Genomic DNA, 18342 nt, shown 5'->3' on the forward strand with positions numbered 1-18342 from the left:
ATGTTAATGATGAAATTGAAAATTTTTATAATTTGGTGACCAAAATAGAAGTATACTAATAGTTGGGTGGCTGATTGTATAGTTTACCCTAAAAAAAAGTTAAAATATGCTATAAGCCATTATACTCTTCGAAAATTTAAATTTTAATCTTTGTACTTTTATTTCTAAAAATTTAGTCCTATTTTTCAAATTTGAAAATTCAAATTTAACTATTAATATTTTGTTAAACTCAAATTCATTACATCATCATTTCTTTTAATTACATGGATACAAATTGAATATATTTTTCTAATTTCAAAAAATCACACCAACAAATTCAATAAAAAAATTTAATAGTGTTAAGTGTTAACAATTGAACCTAATTTTGAAATCTAAATATAAAGATACTAAATTCCTAAAAATAAAAGTACAAGGACTAAATTCTAAATTTATGAAAAGTATAGAGACCTATGGCATATTTTAACCTTGAAAAAAAGCTCATCAGCAATAAATAATAATGATAAATTTTCATTGATCAAACAGAAAGGTACACAAACGGAAACTCAAAAGAATTTGGATTCACAATACACACAAACTCTTTAGTAAAATTTAAACAACTTTTCAAGTCCTTGACTTCCCAGCAATTTGCAGATTGGGATCTACAAAAGCTTTAAAAAATGTCAATGAAAAATAGCAACAAAAGCTTTATCTTTTTTACAATGCCATGAATGATAGGATATACATTCTATTTGTTTTTTATAATTTACTCTTTTTGTATCAATCAAAATTTAGATTCACTTTAAGTTTCACCTGATCTCGGATGGATGTGGTTTTACGAAAAAGGTTAGTGCCGATCGAAAGGAAAATCGGTTTTGTTAGCCTGACTTACTTTGAAAGTTTCTCAGTTAGATGAATTCGCTTCGTTTTCCGAATTTGAAGGGCTTTCTTGATTATTCTCCTTATTGTTGAAGGAACGAGCTGCTTTTCCGGGTCTAGTTCGAACATTAACCCCTACCGGAAACGGCACCTGCAATGCAAAAGGAGGGAAACAGACTTGTGTGAGAGCTTTTTCGAGCTTAAGGATACCCTGTTATGCAAGAAATCAAAGCAACATACCTGATCACCGACATTATGGCCGTCGGTGTTAAAGAGTATAGGTCGGCATCTCTTGTCTTCGTTCATCAAGCTCGAGTTCTGAAAATGTGCAATAAGGGCTGCTTTCCCTTGTATACGAGCATATGCAAGCGAAGCCACCTTCTCACTGTTGAATTTCTCCCAATTTTTCCCATTGAATGCCTGCCACAATTTGATTCTTTTAGTTTTTTACCTTATTGGGTTCTTTTTTTTTCTCCGAATATACCCCAATGACTCGAAAATTTCGGAATACAAACCTGATAAAACGAAATGACTTGGCTCGGTTCGATCATGTTTATAAATGCATATCCCACATTGCATTTATTCTGCAATAGTACAGACAGTCAAATAAATATATGCTTTGGATAAAAGAATAATAATTTAATAAAAGTATCATGGAAGCCCCTATGCTAAGAGTCAGATTGCATTTTGCCCCATTTACTCAAAAGTTAGGCAAATTCGTCCTAATGCCCAGTTTTTGAGTAAAAAAGGCCAAGTGCAATCTAACTCCAAATTCAAATAACCTCCATGATACTTTTACCCATAATATTCCAGACAATGAGAAACTTGCCTTGAAATCGATCGGCAAATAAACAAAATCATATGTTCCTCCACTGCGTTCATCAATTGCAGCCAAAAGCAACTTCGAGGTGTACCTGCAGTTATAATTGACGGTCAAAATTAGTATCGATCAATGAAACCATATAGTATCTAAGAGAATTGAAGTCTGGAGCCACGCACTTGTTAGGAATGTTCTTCAACATGAGTGTTGTCCGCTTGTCTTCCCCTCGTATTATACGTTCGATATCAAGCTCGTACTGCTTCTTGTCAGCCCCATTAATACTGCCCTCATTCCTCCGGCTTCTAGCATGTTCATGGGGAGAACCAGCTGATTTCATAATCGGAAAGATGTTCCCTCTTCCGCTATAAACTGGGGACCTTGAGTGAAGCAATTGCAGTCCTACATTTTTTTTCGAGATAATGTTAGTTTGATACAATTTTCACCAACATAAGGAAAGATATTATGAGATTTGAGCTCCGTAGAATGAGGAAAGTTGCTAGAACCTCTCATACTACCGAGAGAACCCGGATGAAAACTAGAAGCCTTGGGAGATTCGCCTCCATAAGCATGTCGCCGGTCCCAAAGAGATGGATTAACAGTTGGTGCCGATCCAACATGGTAGTTAATTACGGGTACACCAGTGTTCAGCGTGTGAGCCGTAGGAAGTCCATGAAGCTGTGCCGAGGGACGAGCAGCATAAATTCCATTAACCATGGAAGGTGAGTTAGGCCACATCATACTTGGAGGCTCGAGGTGATAAGAGTTACTCCATGAACAATGACGTCCAGGAAGAAGGTGGCTCCCGTTTCCGGCAGATGGAAAACCTAGAAACTCGACAAAAACCAATATTTTGAATTTCGTAAGTATCAGTGAACAAGATCTTGCTAAAGACAGTTCAAAAAACTCAGATTACCTATTGCCTATAAGCAAGAAGTAAAAAAATCGACCATCCTTACCGGCATTCAGGTATTCAAAAGAGTGCCCCGTTGAGCTAACTAAGGAAAACGACTTATTATCGATTATTTCCAGTGGTTTGGAACTTGAATGAATAGCTCTACTTAAACCGTTTTGATACTCCGGTAGTGAACGAGGATAAAAAGCTGGAGCACCTTGGATGTCAAATTTCATTTGCAAGTGATCCGACTCAGCAATGACAGATTGATTGCCAATTGATCCAGCTCTAACCATGGAGGTTAAACTGTTAGAAACACCAGAAGAGATACCATGATGAACCGTTGGTTCCAAAAACGGGGCTTTTATAGCAGAGTTCAACCCCGAACTAGTTCCGACATCCATGTTGTTTGACGATTTTGCCCCAACTGCAGTCACTAAAATACCTTCAATGAGAACATAGATACAAAGTTTAATTGTTAGGAAATCTAGGTGGAAACAACCATACCGGAAAATGCCAAATTTGCTTCATTAGAGGGACTATATGGATGCTCGTAAGGGTAGCATTCATCCTTTCCAGCTGAAGGAACCTGTTGCACCGAACTGCAAGCAAAAAAACGAGAGCGAGAACTGAAATACATAAATAAGTAACCATTTATCTACCACCAAAATCGGTAACAAAAAAGTATTCTCAGATTTCCAAACAATCTAATAGATAGCCATGACTCGAGAAAGTGACAGAATATGCAAAATGAAAAAGACGAGTCAAGGAGCTTAGGCAATACCATCTTCTCAAACTCTCAGGATGGCTAAGCTGAATCTCAACAAGATTCCCAGCAATTTCAGTCTTGTTCAATGCGTGAAGAGCAGCCTCGGAAGCTCTGACATCATAAAACTCGATGAATTTGTGTTGACTTTTTTTCGGTGTTTCATAGATCTGCAGTACAAAGAATAAGAATATATCAGTGGCATATCAACCTTTAACTAAGAAGAAAGGAAAAAAAATTAACCCCTAATTCACCTCTTTGATTTCTCCGTAAGCACCAAATATGCAACGAATTTCATCGTTTGAAACAGTTGAATTAAGGTTAAACACGACTAGAGTGCCTTCATTTTCTTCGTTCTCCAAAGGATTGTCCTAATATAACATAGCCAGCGACAAAAAGAATCAAATTACAGCATTTAAACTTCAATAATACAGCAAAGGATTGTCCTGATATAACATAGCCAGCAACAAAAAGAATCAGACTACAGCATTTAAACTTCAATAGTACAGCAACATGAGGCTATCAGAAATTTTGGGTAAAAGTACCATGAAGGCCCTTGTACTAAGGATCAAATTGCATTTTGCCCCCTCTACTCAAAAAATTGGCAAATTAGTCCCTATACGTTAGATCAAAAAGCAAACTAGTCATTTCTGTTAAAAATTCCATCCATTTGTACTGTTAAAAACAGGCACAACTAACAAAATAATCAGACAGTGATAGGTGACATGCCACGTATACCTCATGTTGATATACAAAGACCAGTTTTTAACAGCAAAACTGAACGACATTTTTAACACTAGATGAAATTTTTAACAGAATGACCAGTTTGCTCTTTTATCTAATATACAAGGACTAATTTGCACATTTTTTGAGTAGAGGGGAAAAATGCAATCCGACTCCTAGTAAAGGGGCTTTCATGGTACTCTTACCAAAATCTTGGTCATATATACACATATACAATATGAACCATAACATGATAACAATATTTTGATTCCAATGGCAAAGCAACAAACAATTGGGAATTTGGAAATATTGCAATCGGTAAGCTAACCTTTGGAATCGAGTAATGAATGTCGAGTTTCCTGAACCTCAATGGTCTATCTTGGAGTGCTTCAATTGCCTTTTCTGCTGCTCTAATGTCAAAATAAGAGATCATAACAAAACCGCGATGCTTGCAAGCCGAGTCAAGAGCGCGAATTTCACCATATAGCTGCACATTCAACATATGGAAGTTGCAACAAAGGTAAGTGTTCGAGTAAGAGGAACTCACACCCAAAAAGAAAAACCCGATTATCTAACAAATGCTAACCTCGAAAACGGCCTTTAATTCAGAATCTTCGACATTACTGTTTATGTTTCTCACAAACAGTGTTCTAGAAGGATGTTCTCCTGCTACTGAACCATTCAATAACCCTGGGCAACTTTTCTCAGGGAACTCATAATTTTTTCGAACACCGGGACCATCATCTCCTAAATCCATCCCTCCAATACTGCTAAAAACATCTAACTCTTCTGCATCCTCTGTACCATTTGGTTGGACAATAGAATCAAGTCCTTCAGTCACTCCCGAAAACAAGTCATCGTCATCAGGTAGAAGGTTTCCAATGGTTTGAGCCTCAAGTTCTTCAAGTGACTCGAATGGTTCCTGTTCCTCATAGTCTGAGGCAACAGTATCGCTCGAATTTCCATACAGAGCATTGTTTGAAGATAATCTTACTGCAAAAACAATGAACATAAGAAGCTAGTTATCTAAAAAAACATATTACTAATCAATGAGAGGGCAAAAGACTTACATTTCCGAGTGAAGAACTCCGAAAATGAGCTCGAGAATAGACTATTCTCAGACAGGGAAGTCACAGTGTTAACTTTGTTTCCTTCATCGGAATGAAATCCATTCTCTCCACCAAAACTCAATGTTGTTCCTAGACCTTGGTTAACAGGTTTCAACTTTAGTGATTGATTCGATACCCTTTCTGCTCCCACCGTACGGCTATCTACGCTTAGATTTGCTTCTCGGTTTTGCTTGGTGAAGGACTCGGTATGCTCTAGATATCGTGTTATCTGACTTTCCACAGGCATGATTTTCTCCATGGTTGAAGTGATTGGTTTCTTGCATGCTGCTAGTGGAAAAGAAAAGAAGGTAAGCTTTCAGTTCTTGATAAAGACTCGAAAAATATACTATAGCAACGAAAATTTCTGAAATATAAGGGACGAACATAAGATCAAATGTTTTTCCTGGAATATAAGGATCATAAAACATAAGATCAAATGAAAATTTATGAAAAATATAGTAGTTTAGGATGAACAAAATGATCATAAAACATGTTTACTTAGAAAAATAAGCCAATTTCCCGTTAAAAAGAAAAGATCAAAACATAGTTGAACTCCCAATTAAAACTATCTCCCTATATATATGGAAGGCCGACTCTTTCTGGAGAAATCTTTGAAGTGCCATCCATCCAAAAGCTGACAAACCCCTCAACAAGTCAGCATTGTCCTTGGGTTAGAGCCGGGGTGCCTGAAAAGACCACCTAGGACATGAGTTCACAGAACAAGAGATTAGACCATGTGTGCACACGGCGACCTACCGCCGCCTACATGTCCCATCGGTAGGTGGCCATGTGCCACACATGTCCTGATCCAACAAGACCCGTTCTATGAACCCTGTCTCCGACACTCAAGCTCTCATTAGAGTCAACAAAACAAAACCTCAGTTTAACCCGAGGACAATACCAACCCATTGAGGGATCCGTCAACTCCGAACAGAAGACAATTCAAAAACTTCTCTGCAGTCGGCCTCACTTCAACTATATACACAATACCAAACAATTGCTTTCGATACTAACCTCGCTGCTCAAGCATGGTGTCAGACTTCCAAAACCCAACCTGCCGCTGCCACAATACAGCAACTTTCAGAATTAGAACACAAATATATATATATACATATACATACTAGATCAAAATTGCTTGCAGAATTTAGAAAAAAAAAAAAACTAAAAAGGAGCGATTGAATGCCGGGAAAATTTGTACCTCAGTGGGAAAAAGTATATCATCAGAGAAAGTCTGAAAGTCCATTGTTTCAGACGGCATGATGATGAAAAGAAAAAGCCAAGAAAATATTCTTCAAAATAAACCCAAAATATTTCACAAAATCATTCCCCTCTCGCGAAAGAATTTTCCCTCCAAAAGAAGAATAAAAACCTGCACGGCAAAAAAAAAAAACTTTATTTCAACAAGGCAAACGATTTTTAAAAAGTAAATATAAAAAGGGAAAAAAAGCAGAGAGATATAATGTGATACAAGATAAAAAGATAAAAAGGCATGGCTCTGCAATTATTATTGAAATATGGCATTTAATGTTAAAAGATTACAACGGAAGAAGAAACATATTTCATTCACCTACCAAAAAAATTCAAAACCCAGAATAATGTTAAATTCTTTTGTTTTTTATATGTTATGGTGTTAAAATTATAGAAACCATAAGGTTAATAGCTTAGATTATGTGAAATTGAACAACGAAAAACTAAGAATTTTCCAGCAAAGTAGAGCTAGAAAGTTTAAAAACAAGGTAATTAGAATAAAGGGTATTAAAATAAAAATGAAAAACGATTTTAAATCCAATGGAAACACAATAATTTTCAGCAAAATCTGGCTAGAAAGGTCAAGAACAAAGGTTTTGAGTGAATTTGAGATAGGAAGTAACAAAAAACGAGGCAATTAGACTGAAAGGTATCGAAATAAAATTGAAAAAAAAACCACAAAAAACCAGAGTCAAGAACACCACGAAAGATCAAATGCTCAAGCGAATAACCAATAAATCGGAGATTTTCAGCAAAATTAGAGATATGAAGTTAAAAAACAAGGCAAATAGAGTAAAGGGTATTGAAATAAATTTGAAAAAAAAAACCTAACTCAGAGCCAAGAACACCATGAAAGATCAAATGCTCAAACGAACAACCAATATAACAATGATTTTCAGCAAAATCGAGCTAGGAAGTTTAAAAAAAAAAAACCAAGGCACTTAGACTAAAGAGTATTGAGATAAATTTGAAAAGAAAAAAAAAACACCTAACCCAGAGCCAAAAACACCATGAAAGATCAAATGCTCAAGCGAATAACCAATAAAACAATGATTTTCAGCGAAATCGAACTATAAAAAAAAAGGGGCAATTAGAGTAAAGGGTATTGGAATAAATTTGAAAAAAAAAACCCAGAGCCAAGAATCTCACCCAAGCTCGAATGCTCAAACGAACAACCAATAAAGCAATGATTTTCAGCAAATTCGAGCTATGAAGTTAAAAAAACAAGGCAATTATACTAAAGAGAATTGAAATAAAATCGAAAAAACACACTAACCCAAAGCCAAGAATCTCACCAAAGCTCAAATGCTCAAACGAACAACCAAAAACAAAAATGATTTTCAGCAAATTCTAGCTGGGAATTGAAACAAAACAAGACGATTAGAGGAACGTAAGTAAGAGAGGGAAAACAAAGAAGGGGAGGAATTTAAAAGCCAAGACGAGGGAAGAAGCAAAAAAAGAGACTTTGAAGAGGAGAGAAAACAACGAATAAATTATGGCATAAGGCAAGGGAGAGGAGAAATTGAATGAAAGAAAAAGGGATCATATTGGCATCTGTGCCTTGCAAGCACTGCTTTCGTTAACTTCCTTAAATTTTTTTCCCTTCATTGCACGTTAACCACCATCACTACCTCCCCCCTCATCTCCTCCCTCTTTTCTTCCCCTTTTTTTTTTTGGTTTATTTTTTTATATTATTTTTCTCCATTGATTTGATCTTTTTGTTTCTTCTCAAAATCGCTATTAAGTCAAGACTGTTTCAAAAACCTTTGCTGCTGCGTTTCTCTCATCAATGTTTTGTGACTTTAAATTTTTTTGGGTTAATATAATTTTTAATCTCTACACTTTACAATTAAGTTCATTTTGGTACATAAACTTGACAACTATGTCCATTTTTTTAAAAAAATTCTATAATAAGGTCAATTTTGGTCTTTGAATTTGAAAATTGTAAAAAAAACCGATGTGGCACTTTGACATTATGCCACATCATCACCTGAAAATTAAAAATATATTTTTAAAGGAAGGGATCCACTTACACCGGTATTCATAACTTTTTATACAATTAACAAACCAGCCATTGAATTTATCGATATAATTTTTCTTGTCGCACGTGTAAATTTTTTAATCAATTCGATATAATTGTAGACCAGTGTAAGTAGATCACTCCCCATTTTTTAAAAGGGCTAAATATCAAATCTATGTACGAAATTTGGTCCTATATGCAATTTGATACGTTGAACTTTGATTTGGTGTAATTATACACATGAAATTTTGATTGTGGTTCAAATGTATACATGAAACTTTGATTTTGATTCAATTGTATATATTTAATAAAAGAAATGCATCGATTTATTTTTATATTGAATGAGTATTATTATTTTATACAGACAATATGTATACATAAAATAACGTTATATCGATGCTGGTGCTAGTGGTTTGTGAGAACCAAATTAAACCAACATTTCATATATAAAATTGCACAAAATTAAAGTTATTATATAACCTTGAATATTGGATCAAAGTTCATATGCAGTTTTAAATTTTATCCCTTTTTAAAATTTCCAACTGATTATATGGCATAATTTTATAGCGCCACATCATCAAATATTGATATAATCAAAATTTAAATATCAAAATGGATCTAGTTTTCAAGTTAAAGTATCAAAGTGGACAAATATATATATGTACTACAACGGATGTAATTGCTAAATAGAGGGACTAAAAGCTAAATTAACCCTTTTTATTTTATTGTATATGAAATGATGAGAACATCCTTTTGGGAAAAGTATGTGAGATAAAACGGTTTAGTTAGGTAAGTTAGGTAAATAATACTAGAAAGATTGGGGGTTGCTTCGCTGTACTACTAAAAAATACGTTCTAATTAAATGATCAAAGTATTAATATTATATTAAATAGACATTTTTCATTAGCTTGAACGTTAAATATGGGTTCATAAATTACATCAAAAATATTTAAAATATGTTGATTAGACTTTAATGATATTTAAGTTTATCGTACCAATAAATTGGATCTAAAATGTTAAAAAATAATAATTCTCGTGACTTTTTAAGAATATTGTTTATTTGTTTAACACGTTAAATTCAAGCTGTTTACATAATAGATACACATGCATTTAAATTTTCGTATGTGTTTTGAATATGTTCTTCATCAAACCCGAGTTGGCATTGAGTGTGAAAGCTAACAATTTGGCTAATATAGTGAACTATGGGTATGAATTAAAATAATTTAAAATACGAGGCCAATTTAAAATCTTGATTGTAAATTGAGGATGTTTAGTGCAATTCACCCTTTTATTTTATTTAGGTGGCTTTAAAGTTTATTTTTTATATAAAAATAAAATATTAATAATACAATATGGTTGATTGAAACTTGTGTTATAGAAGTAAATAACATTAAATTATTCAAATGTCTTAAAAGACCAACAATGGTACAATTCTTGATTTAATGGCTTGATAGATTAGGATGTGGAATCAACAATAATTAAATAAATAATTAAAAATATAAAAAAGTATTAAATCGGTTAAACTTGTTTGACTATCGATTTTTATTCTGATTTTTATTTTTTTTAATCAATTTCAAGTAATTTCTAAGTCAATCAATTCAAATCATTTATCCAGACCGTTATATTGATTAGTTCTTGGTCTATCCGATACAATCATGTTCCTATAACACTAATCATATCATTAAATATTGATATAATCAAAGTTTAGGAACCAAAACGGATCTAGTTACCAAAATTAATAACCAAAGTGAACCTAGTTGCCAAGTTCAAGGGCAAAAAATTATATTACTCATATAAAGAACGAACGGACGAAGAACTTGAGTGTAATCAAATAAAATTCACACATGACAATTATGTATGGTGAGACTGGAGACCCACACATGACAATTACATATGGTAGGACTTGAACATGTATATTCAAGTGTCACATGCCACAAATCAAAACATGTGACGGATGCATACAAAGCATCCCAAGGAGATCAATTGATTAAAAGGAGTTTATTTGACCTACTTGAACTGACCCGATTCGTGAAACATATAAAGAAACTCATATAATTGAAGCCTTATTGGCCCAATAATATGTAAAGGAATCTTAGAAGATTTTATAACCTTTGAAGATATCAATTTGTAGATTAATTTGATCTTGATCGTTAATATAATTTAAATTGTATCGTTAGATCTGGGAAGCTCAACTGTAAATAAAGACATTCCTCATCATTTGTAAACATCTCATTGATAATTACTGAATATATTTGAGATTATTTATTCAAACACCTTGCATGCATTTCTTTTCTTTTCTTTTCTTTTTTGTGATTTTTTTCTGCTCGATTCAAGTTCTTTTGTTTTTTGTATTTGCTTCCGCCTTACTTCAATACCTTAAAGAAATCATCGTGAGAATTTTCACTTTCGTGAATTAAATTGACTTATATGAATTTAAAGCAAAAAATTTATTTAATGTCGCGTAATTTGCTAAACTAAAGTTTTAGCCTCGTAACACAACAACCGAGAGCTTCGATGTTTGTTGACAATGCCAATATCTTGTTGGCTTTCATTTATTTACATTATATAAATCTTAAAATGATAATATTATAATTATATTGAATTGACCTTCTCATCCTCAATCTCAATGAATAGTTGAAGAAGAAAAAAAAGGTGAGATTATGATAGGGAGTAAGTAAACCACAAACGTGAGAGATACTTGTTCCAATTACGTTACAACCCAATCCTAAAACCTCTTTTTTTTAAAAAAAAATCATGGAAAATAATATTTATGACGCAATATATATAAAATAGGTCATAGAAAAAGTCCCTTTAATAAAATATGGATATTTTACGGGTAAAATGTTATAAAATAGGAGGGTAACGTACTTTAGCACATTCAAACTCGTATCCTCCTGTATTAGTAATAATATTCATGCCAGTTAAATTAAGATTCAATCAATATTTATATGTAATTTTAATTCTTATAAATTTATGTACTAAGCAAATTTATTCTAATTTATAGTTGTTTTGCCTAAATATATTTCACTTAGTGGATAATTTATTGTAATAAGTGTTTATAAATTATTATTCAAATGTATTAAAAATAATTATAATTAAATTTTTAACTTTAAAAAATACTAAAAATTTAGTATTTATTTTAACTTTAAATGTTGAATTTTTTATTTATACAATATCCATAATCCTTTCAATCTCTCAAATAGTAAAAATTATGTGTTTGAATTCATATTCTCTAAATTGTTGTAATGGTAATAATCAGGGGCATAGAAAATGGGCACGTAGGACCTGAGCCTCTTGATTGAATGATATAATTATCTTTTTAGGCCCTCTTGATTTAATATTTTAATTTAATCCCTGAAAATTTTATAGTTTTGGCTCCTCCAAGAATTTAGTAATATTAACACAAATTATTAAACTTTGGCTTTTCTAATTTTTTCAATTTTATCTCGCTACCCAGAATAAAATTTCTAACTTCACCCCTACCAACAATACCAACTTAACCGAGATTTAAACCCAACAAAAAAATCCATCCCATAGTTTTATTTCATTGGATTTGCTTTGATTCTTTGGTTTTAATTTTACTTTTATATATATATATATATCCTCTTCCACAAATAACCTAGGCATCAAGGAACTTCCATTGGTGATCCAATAAGTTGGATTTTGTAAAGCAAACATGAAACATCATACTCTTTTAGGGTTCCTCATGTTAAATTATTCAGCCCACATGATCATTTGATCATCTACTACTCTTTTACGCAATCATCTAAAATTATTAGACCTTTAGGGATCAGCTTCTAATTATGCCCCACATTTCTTATTTGTTTTATCATTATTTAATCACTTTTTTAATTAATTAGCTCATTTAGATCTTTAAAAATTTCCATGCTTACCTCTAATTTAAATCTAATTTAACCTGATTTACTATTTTAAAAAATAATTTTATATATAATTAAATATTTAATATTAAAAATTAAATATATTATAATGTAAATTATTTATATATTAGGATTTATAAAAGTAAAATTAAAATTAAATATAATTATAAAATGAGAAAATAGGTGGCTGTTAGACGTGGGGCAAGGATATTTTTTTGAAAAAGTTGGTATACCATTGATTATTTTTCGTATTATATAAAAGCAACACGTGGATTTGCAACTAATATCTTATTAATTGCTAATATTTTATTTTTAAAGAAATTATTTTATGGTATCTTTATAATTATTTAATGACATTTTAATAGTTTATTCTCACGTTACTGATAATTTTTTTGTCTTGAATCCCGAACCCAAACTCTAACCTCGAACGTCGAACACTGTTCAAAGTAAAAAAAAAATTACCAATATTATGTATCAATGATATGAAAAAATTTGTTGAAATATCATTAAATAATTTAAAAAAACCATAGATGATGTGATGAGAAAGATCAAAAAAATAATTTCTTAAATATGATAAATTATTTTATAGACCCTGAAACTTAAACTTCAAATACTTAAAAAATTTATTAAAATATTAGTAAAAATAATTAAAAAACAACTATGAATAATGTAACAAGAAATGTTCATAAAATACGTGTAAAAATATATATTCTGCTGAATCAAGAAGAATCTTGGCTTCAATTAAAATTTTAATCAAATATTTAAATTTCAGATTTTGTAAAATTATTATTATTTTTATTCACAAAAGTATAGATGGCTTGAATCATTCTTATTATATGTCACATTAGTATAATGTATTAGGATTTACGTGTAAATTTAAGATTTATATGGATAGAGTCAGATTTGGTTCGGGTCATACTTAAGTATGATATTAATATATTTTATATTTGTTTAAGCTCAACTCGAAATATAGATTTAAAATTTTATCAAAACTCGCCCATATTTGTAAATGTCTAACACAAGTTCATTTTATGCTCACTCATATTATTTTTTTACAAATATATTATAATATTTTTAATTTAAAATTTAATAAAAAAATTTCATGTATTATAATTTTATATACAAATAACTTAACATTCTATAATGTTTACATTATAGTATTATATAATCATGATTTTTTTTGTGTTATAAATTATATAATATATAAAAATAACATAATATAATATATTACAAAATTAGAAAATGAGTCAGACTGAGGTTGGGCCTTGAAGGTTCAAGCTTGAGTTCGACTCATATTTCAAATGGGCCTAATCTTTTTTTGCCCAAACCTATTTTTAGACCTAATGTTTTTGCCTAAGCCTTCCAAATTTTGGACGGGTTGGCCGAACTTTGAACAAGTCTAAACTTTCACTGTAGCGAGTATAATTGGAGCGCTCTGATTATTTTTTACATTATTAGGAGAGGATTGAGATTTGAGAGAATTAGGTAGTAATTTTGATGAATTTTTCTAGTTTTTTTTACGATGAAATATGACATGGTATGGGGACACGTAGGGGTTTTGGCCTCCTAAATTAAAATTTCATCATCCTTAAAAACTATAAAATTTTAAGTTAATACATAGTAAAATTATTATTTGGTCCTAAAAAAGATAAAATTTTGATTTAGTCATCATAGAAACTACAAAAATATACACCAAAACAATTGCGAAATTACATTTCAAATATCATAAAAATATATTACTTAATATCACTCTCCAAAAATATATTACTTCCATATTTCACAGCTAGAGCATATCCCTCGCCTAACAATGATAATGGGTTTAAACCAGAACCCCTTTGAGATCTCCTCAAAGTAAAGAGACAAAATGGGGTTAAAACTGAGCATAGATACCCTAAGAACAATACCTCCATAGATAGTGACCTCCCCTTCGACTCTCTTTCGAGAAAAATATTTAAAGTGTCCCAAGATCTCAACCATTACCAACACTAATAAAACATTCATGTAAATATATCTATGCGCTTATATTGTTACATCTCATAAATCCACATCATCGTTTTAGATAAAATTTCATTAACAATACTGTCTAAATTACTTTTGAACTTGTATAATGACATGTGCTATCAATCAACATTTAATAAAAAAAGTTAATAGAATGATCAGCAGAAATATCTTATTGAAATGATACTAATAATTTGAGGACTCAATTAAAATATTTTAAAATTTGAAGATCAATTTAAAATTCGATCCATAATTTTAAAATATCAAACTATAATAAAGAATAAAGGGTGAACTATATTAGTAGTCATTCAACTATTCAATTTTGTCTGTTTTGGTCACCCAACTATCTTTGATTTTTAGGTGTTTTCCTTTTTTACATTAGTCAAACGGTGACCAAAAAAGACAAAATTAAATAGTTAGGTGACCAAAAAAGAAATGTACTAATAGTTGAGTGACCATTTTGTAACTTTTCATAGCTGGGTGACCAAAGAAGAAATTTACTAATACTTGAGTGACTATTTTGTAACTTTTCATAGTCGGGTGAAAAAATGAAAAATAAAAAAACATAGTTGGGTGACCTCTACCATAATTTAGCCAAAGATAAATTGTGTACTTAGCTATAATACACTAATTTTGCCCAAGCTGGGTTGTTTTTAGGCAGATCTAATTTGGGCTTAGGCCCATAAATCCCAGATCCAACGTGTAAACTTCTGGCTGACGAAGAAGAGTTATTTGAAAGCCCGAATTTGAATTTGGGCCTCGGCCTTATCCAAATTCAAATTTTGATACTTTCATTTAAATTATAATAAAATATATTAACATAAATATTAAAAATATATTTAAATATTTTTGTTATTTTCTTATTATAAAATGATTTTTAAATTTCTCTAAATCACTTTAAATTTTAAAAAAAAGTCTCGTAATGATAAATGAATATTCATTTATAACAGCGTAAAAGACATGATTTATACATTTTCGTAACATTTTATACAATGGAAAAATATTTAGTACACGACGAGGTAGATAGGGTTAGGAGAATGACAATGGTTCTATAAAAGTATAATAAAATATTTAAAAATAAATATTTTAAAAAATTACACATGTCAATTTTTTAAGGTTATTTGTGAAAAAAAAAGACACTGCTAATAAACCAAATACTGCTCACCCTTATATGATAAATATTTTAACAATAAAATCCTGTTTGTATATTTTTTTCTTTCTATCGGCATGTACCAAATAATAATCCATATATATAAAGAGAGGATTATTATTCTATCCACGCTAGTGAAATTTAAAAATTCTACAAGCTTGAATGACACCAAGGTAAAATGTCAGGGGCCTTGACACTCATTGGTTTGGTAAAATTAGACTTTTGATCCTCAAAATTGTAAAATTACAAATTACAATTTAATAAAATGATAAAAATTGCTCCTCAAAACTTCATAGTTTAATATCACCTCTAATAAATTTACCGTTCAAGATGATGTCATGCTATCATATGTCCTTAAATGTATTATTATAAAAAAAAATAAAAAAATAAAAAGGGCACATATTAGCAAGGAACCCCTCTACGGTAAATTTCTCTTCTAACTCCTTAAAATTTTTTGAAATTACGAATTAATATAATAATACATTTTAGTCTTCAAAAATATATGATTCATCTTCGACTTCTCTTAAAACCATTTCCTCTGCATACTCAATAGAGGTGCTCATAAGTTGGGCCGAGCCTAAGCATGATATTAACATATTTTATGTTTACCTAAGCTTGGTCTAACCCGAAATATGAGCTTAAAATTTTATCCAAATTCATTCATATTTGCAAAAGACTAACCCAAATTTATTTTTGACTTGCCGATATTGTTTTTTTAACCTTTAAAAGTATTTATATTATATTATTTTAATATTTAATAATTTTATACATTTTTTATATAGTAATCTTAACATATATTTAGTATATGTTTATTTTTTTAATGTGTACTAAATTACATAATATAAAGTATTATAAGTTTAAAAACAAGTCAGATCGGGTTAGGCTTGAGTCTTGAATGTTCAAGCCCAAGCCCGACCCATAGTTTAAACGGGCCTAATTTTTTTACCCGAATTCATTTTTCGGACCTAATATTTTTATCCAAACATTTTCAAATTTTGAATGAACTTTCGAGTCTAGACAGATAACCCAAACCATGAACAAGTCTAATGGTTAGGGAAATTTTTTATTTATTCACAATGAACAAAATAATTACTTTTAAAAATTAAAAAAAAAGTCTTAAATATTATATTTTTCCTTTTTCGGCTGTGTGATAAATCACTTTGTCTGCCACTAATGAGTAGACTAAAACTCACTTTGGTTTCACAAAAGAACAATAATAAACCTTAAAACAGGATTAATGCGTAAGACATAAGAAATTAAGATTAATATATTATTTTTTACAAATTATATTAAATTTATATTAGAATAATTTATTCTATTAAAATAAAAAAAGATTTTAGGCTTGGATAAGATGAATTTAATATTTTATTTAATTTTAATTTAAGAAAAACATTTAAGTATCAACTTTTTTTTAAATTATAAAATTAATTAATTGGATCAATCTGAGTTTGATTCAAATAATTTTTTTATATCAATACAATATTAAGCGAGTGATGATATGATTTGAACTTATACAATGGGCGGTAAAAGAACGACAAATTTAACTCTTAGTCCTTTAGAATTTATAAAATTAAAATTTAATTATTTAAAAATTATAAAAATATAAACTATTGAAATGGTAAAATATATTAAAATTTTAACTATTACTCCAAACAAATCTCAACTCAAACTAATAACGGATTAATTTAATTATTTTTTATAATTTCATATTTAGCCAATTTTAAACTTAAATTCCAATATTTATTGTTATTTTATTTTTAAATTAAGATTTTATTAGTAAAAATAAAAAAAAAGAAAAGAAAAGAAAAGAAAAGAGAGGATAATCACAACATTTTAGTGTTGAAAAAAGGTGGTCATTTGGACACAATGGTTGTTCCATCAAAATGAAGGGTATCTTTTAAAGCTCTACAAAATGCATTGTTTTTATGGCAAATGATTAATTCTTTAAGCTGTTCAAACATCAATCATTTTTGGTAGAATTATATATAAATAAATAAATAATACTAATATTAGATTAAAGTTTAATAAAAAAATAAAATAAAAGGTTAAGCCGGTTGAGTTTTAATTCGACTGGTATAGGTATTGTTGTCAATGCAGGAAGACGTAGTTTCGAGTGCGTTAAAGCGCATTATCTTCTTATTTATGAGTTGAAAAATAGGTATAGGTAGTTAACAAAAACAAATGAAAAGTTAAAATTAATGTTTTAAATTAAAAATATTATTCCTCTTAACAAAAACCAAAAAAAAGTGATGGCTGATGGACACACTTTTCTTGGTCTTTTATATGGTTATTAATTAATTAAACAATAAAATAAAATTATTTGCATTACCTAATCAAATATTATAGGTTATGATTACTTCACATGGATATCATTCAAACAATTAAAATATTTTGCTTATATATATAGCTTGAGTTTAACTCGAAAATTGAATTTGATATTTAATTAAAGTTTATCGAATATTAAATTTTAAGTTTGATTTTAGTTCGATTAAGTTTATTTGTATTTAGGTTTGAGTTTTTTTTACTTACGCTTAGAGGTATTCATGGGTCGGGCTACTCGGCTCGGTCAGAAGGCTCGCCCGAAATGTGGGAGGGTTTAGGCAAAAATATAGGCCCGAAAAATGGGCTTGAATAAAAAATAAGGCTGTTTAAAAAATGGACCGGCCCTTGGGTAAGGTATTTTTAGCCCAGTCCCGGCCTGAAATCACTAAATGACAAAAAAAATTGTATTTTTTTAATGTTATTTTCTCCCAATTTTGCTACCACTTTACTATTATATTGCTACTCTTTTGTTGTTATTGTTTGGATATTGTATAAAACTTATTTTATTGTTACTTTTTTTATTATTTTAAAGGCATTTGTTAAAATTTATTATTATTATTT

The 18342-nt window shown here is 30.2% G+C and overlaps 1 protein-coding gene across 14 annotated transcripts; it reads right to left on the reverse strand.

The window, feature by feature from the left end:
- Positions 1-487: 487 nt before the first annotated feature.
- On the reverse strand, positions 488-8167 carry LOC107938474 (protein MEI2-like 4). Of its 14 annotated transcripts, none has more exons than XM_041117674.1 (17): positions 7709-8166; positions 6364-6534; positions 6180-6225; positions 5127-5453; positions 4643-5049; positions 4385-4543; positions 3588-3704; positions 3352-3503; positions 3075-3169; positions 2632-2994; positions 2179-2499; positions 1855-2074; positions 1685-1769; positions 1371-1439; positions 1096-1275; positions 869-1006; positions 488-647 (listed from the first exon to the last, which is right to left on the reverse strand). In XM_041117674.1, exons 2-16 carry the CDS (start codon positions 6421-6423, stop codon positions 881-883), a joined length of 2727 nt encoding a protein of 908 aa, XP_040973608.1. In that variant the 5' UTR covers positions 6424-6534; positions 7709-8166; the 3' UTR covers positions 488-647; positions 869-880. The 14 variants fall into 14 exon arrangements, with proteins under 14 accessions (XP_040973608.1, XP_040973604.1, XP_040973597.1 ...); XM_041117670.1 differs by having other exon boundaries at positions 488-638; positions 2632-3003; XM_041117663.1 differs by having other exon boundaries at positions 488-638; positions 2632-3003; positions 3075-3196.
- Positions 8168-18342: the final 10175 nt, after the last annotated feature.

Source organism: Gossypium hirsutum, chromosome A01 (genome assembly GCF_007990345.1).
Source record: "Gossypium hirsutum isolate 1008001.06 chromosome A01, Gossypium_hirsutum_v2.1, whole genome shotgun sequence".
Lineage (NCBI taxonomy): Eukaryota > Viridiplantae > Streptophyta > Magnoliopsida > Malvales > Malvaceae > Gossypium > Gossypium hirsutum.

What these genes read in the sequence shown, in the direction of transcription:
- LOC107938474 (XM_041117663.1), bottom strand. Translation starts at nt 6,423, where the DNA reads ATGCCGTCTGAAACAATGGACTTTCAGACTTTCTCTGATGATATACTT. An exon ending in ATATACTTTTTCCCACTGAG is followed by an intron (nt 6,226 to 6,363) that starts GTACAAATTTTC and finishes GTATTGTGGCAG; the next exon opens with CGGCAGGTTGGGTTTTGGAA. An exon ending in AATTAAAGGCCGTTTTCGAG is followed by an intron (nt 4,544 to 4,642) that starts GTTAGCATTTGT and finishes TTGAATGTGCAG; the next exon opens with CTATATGGTGAAATTCGCGC.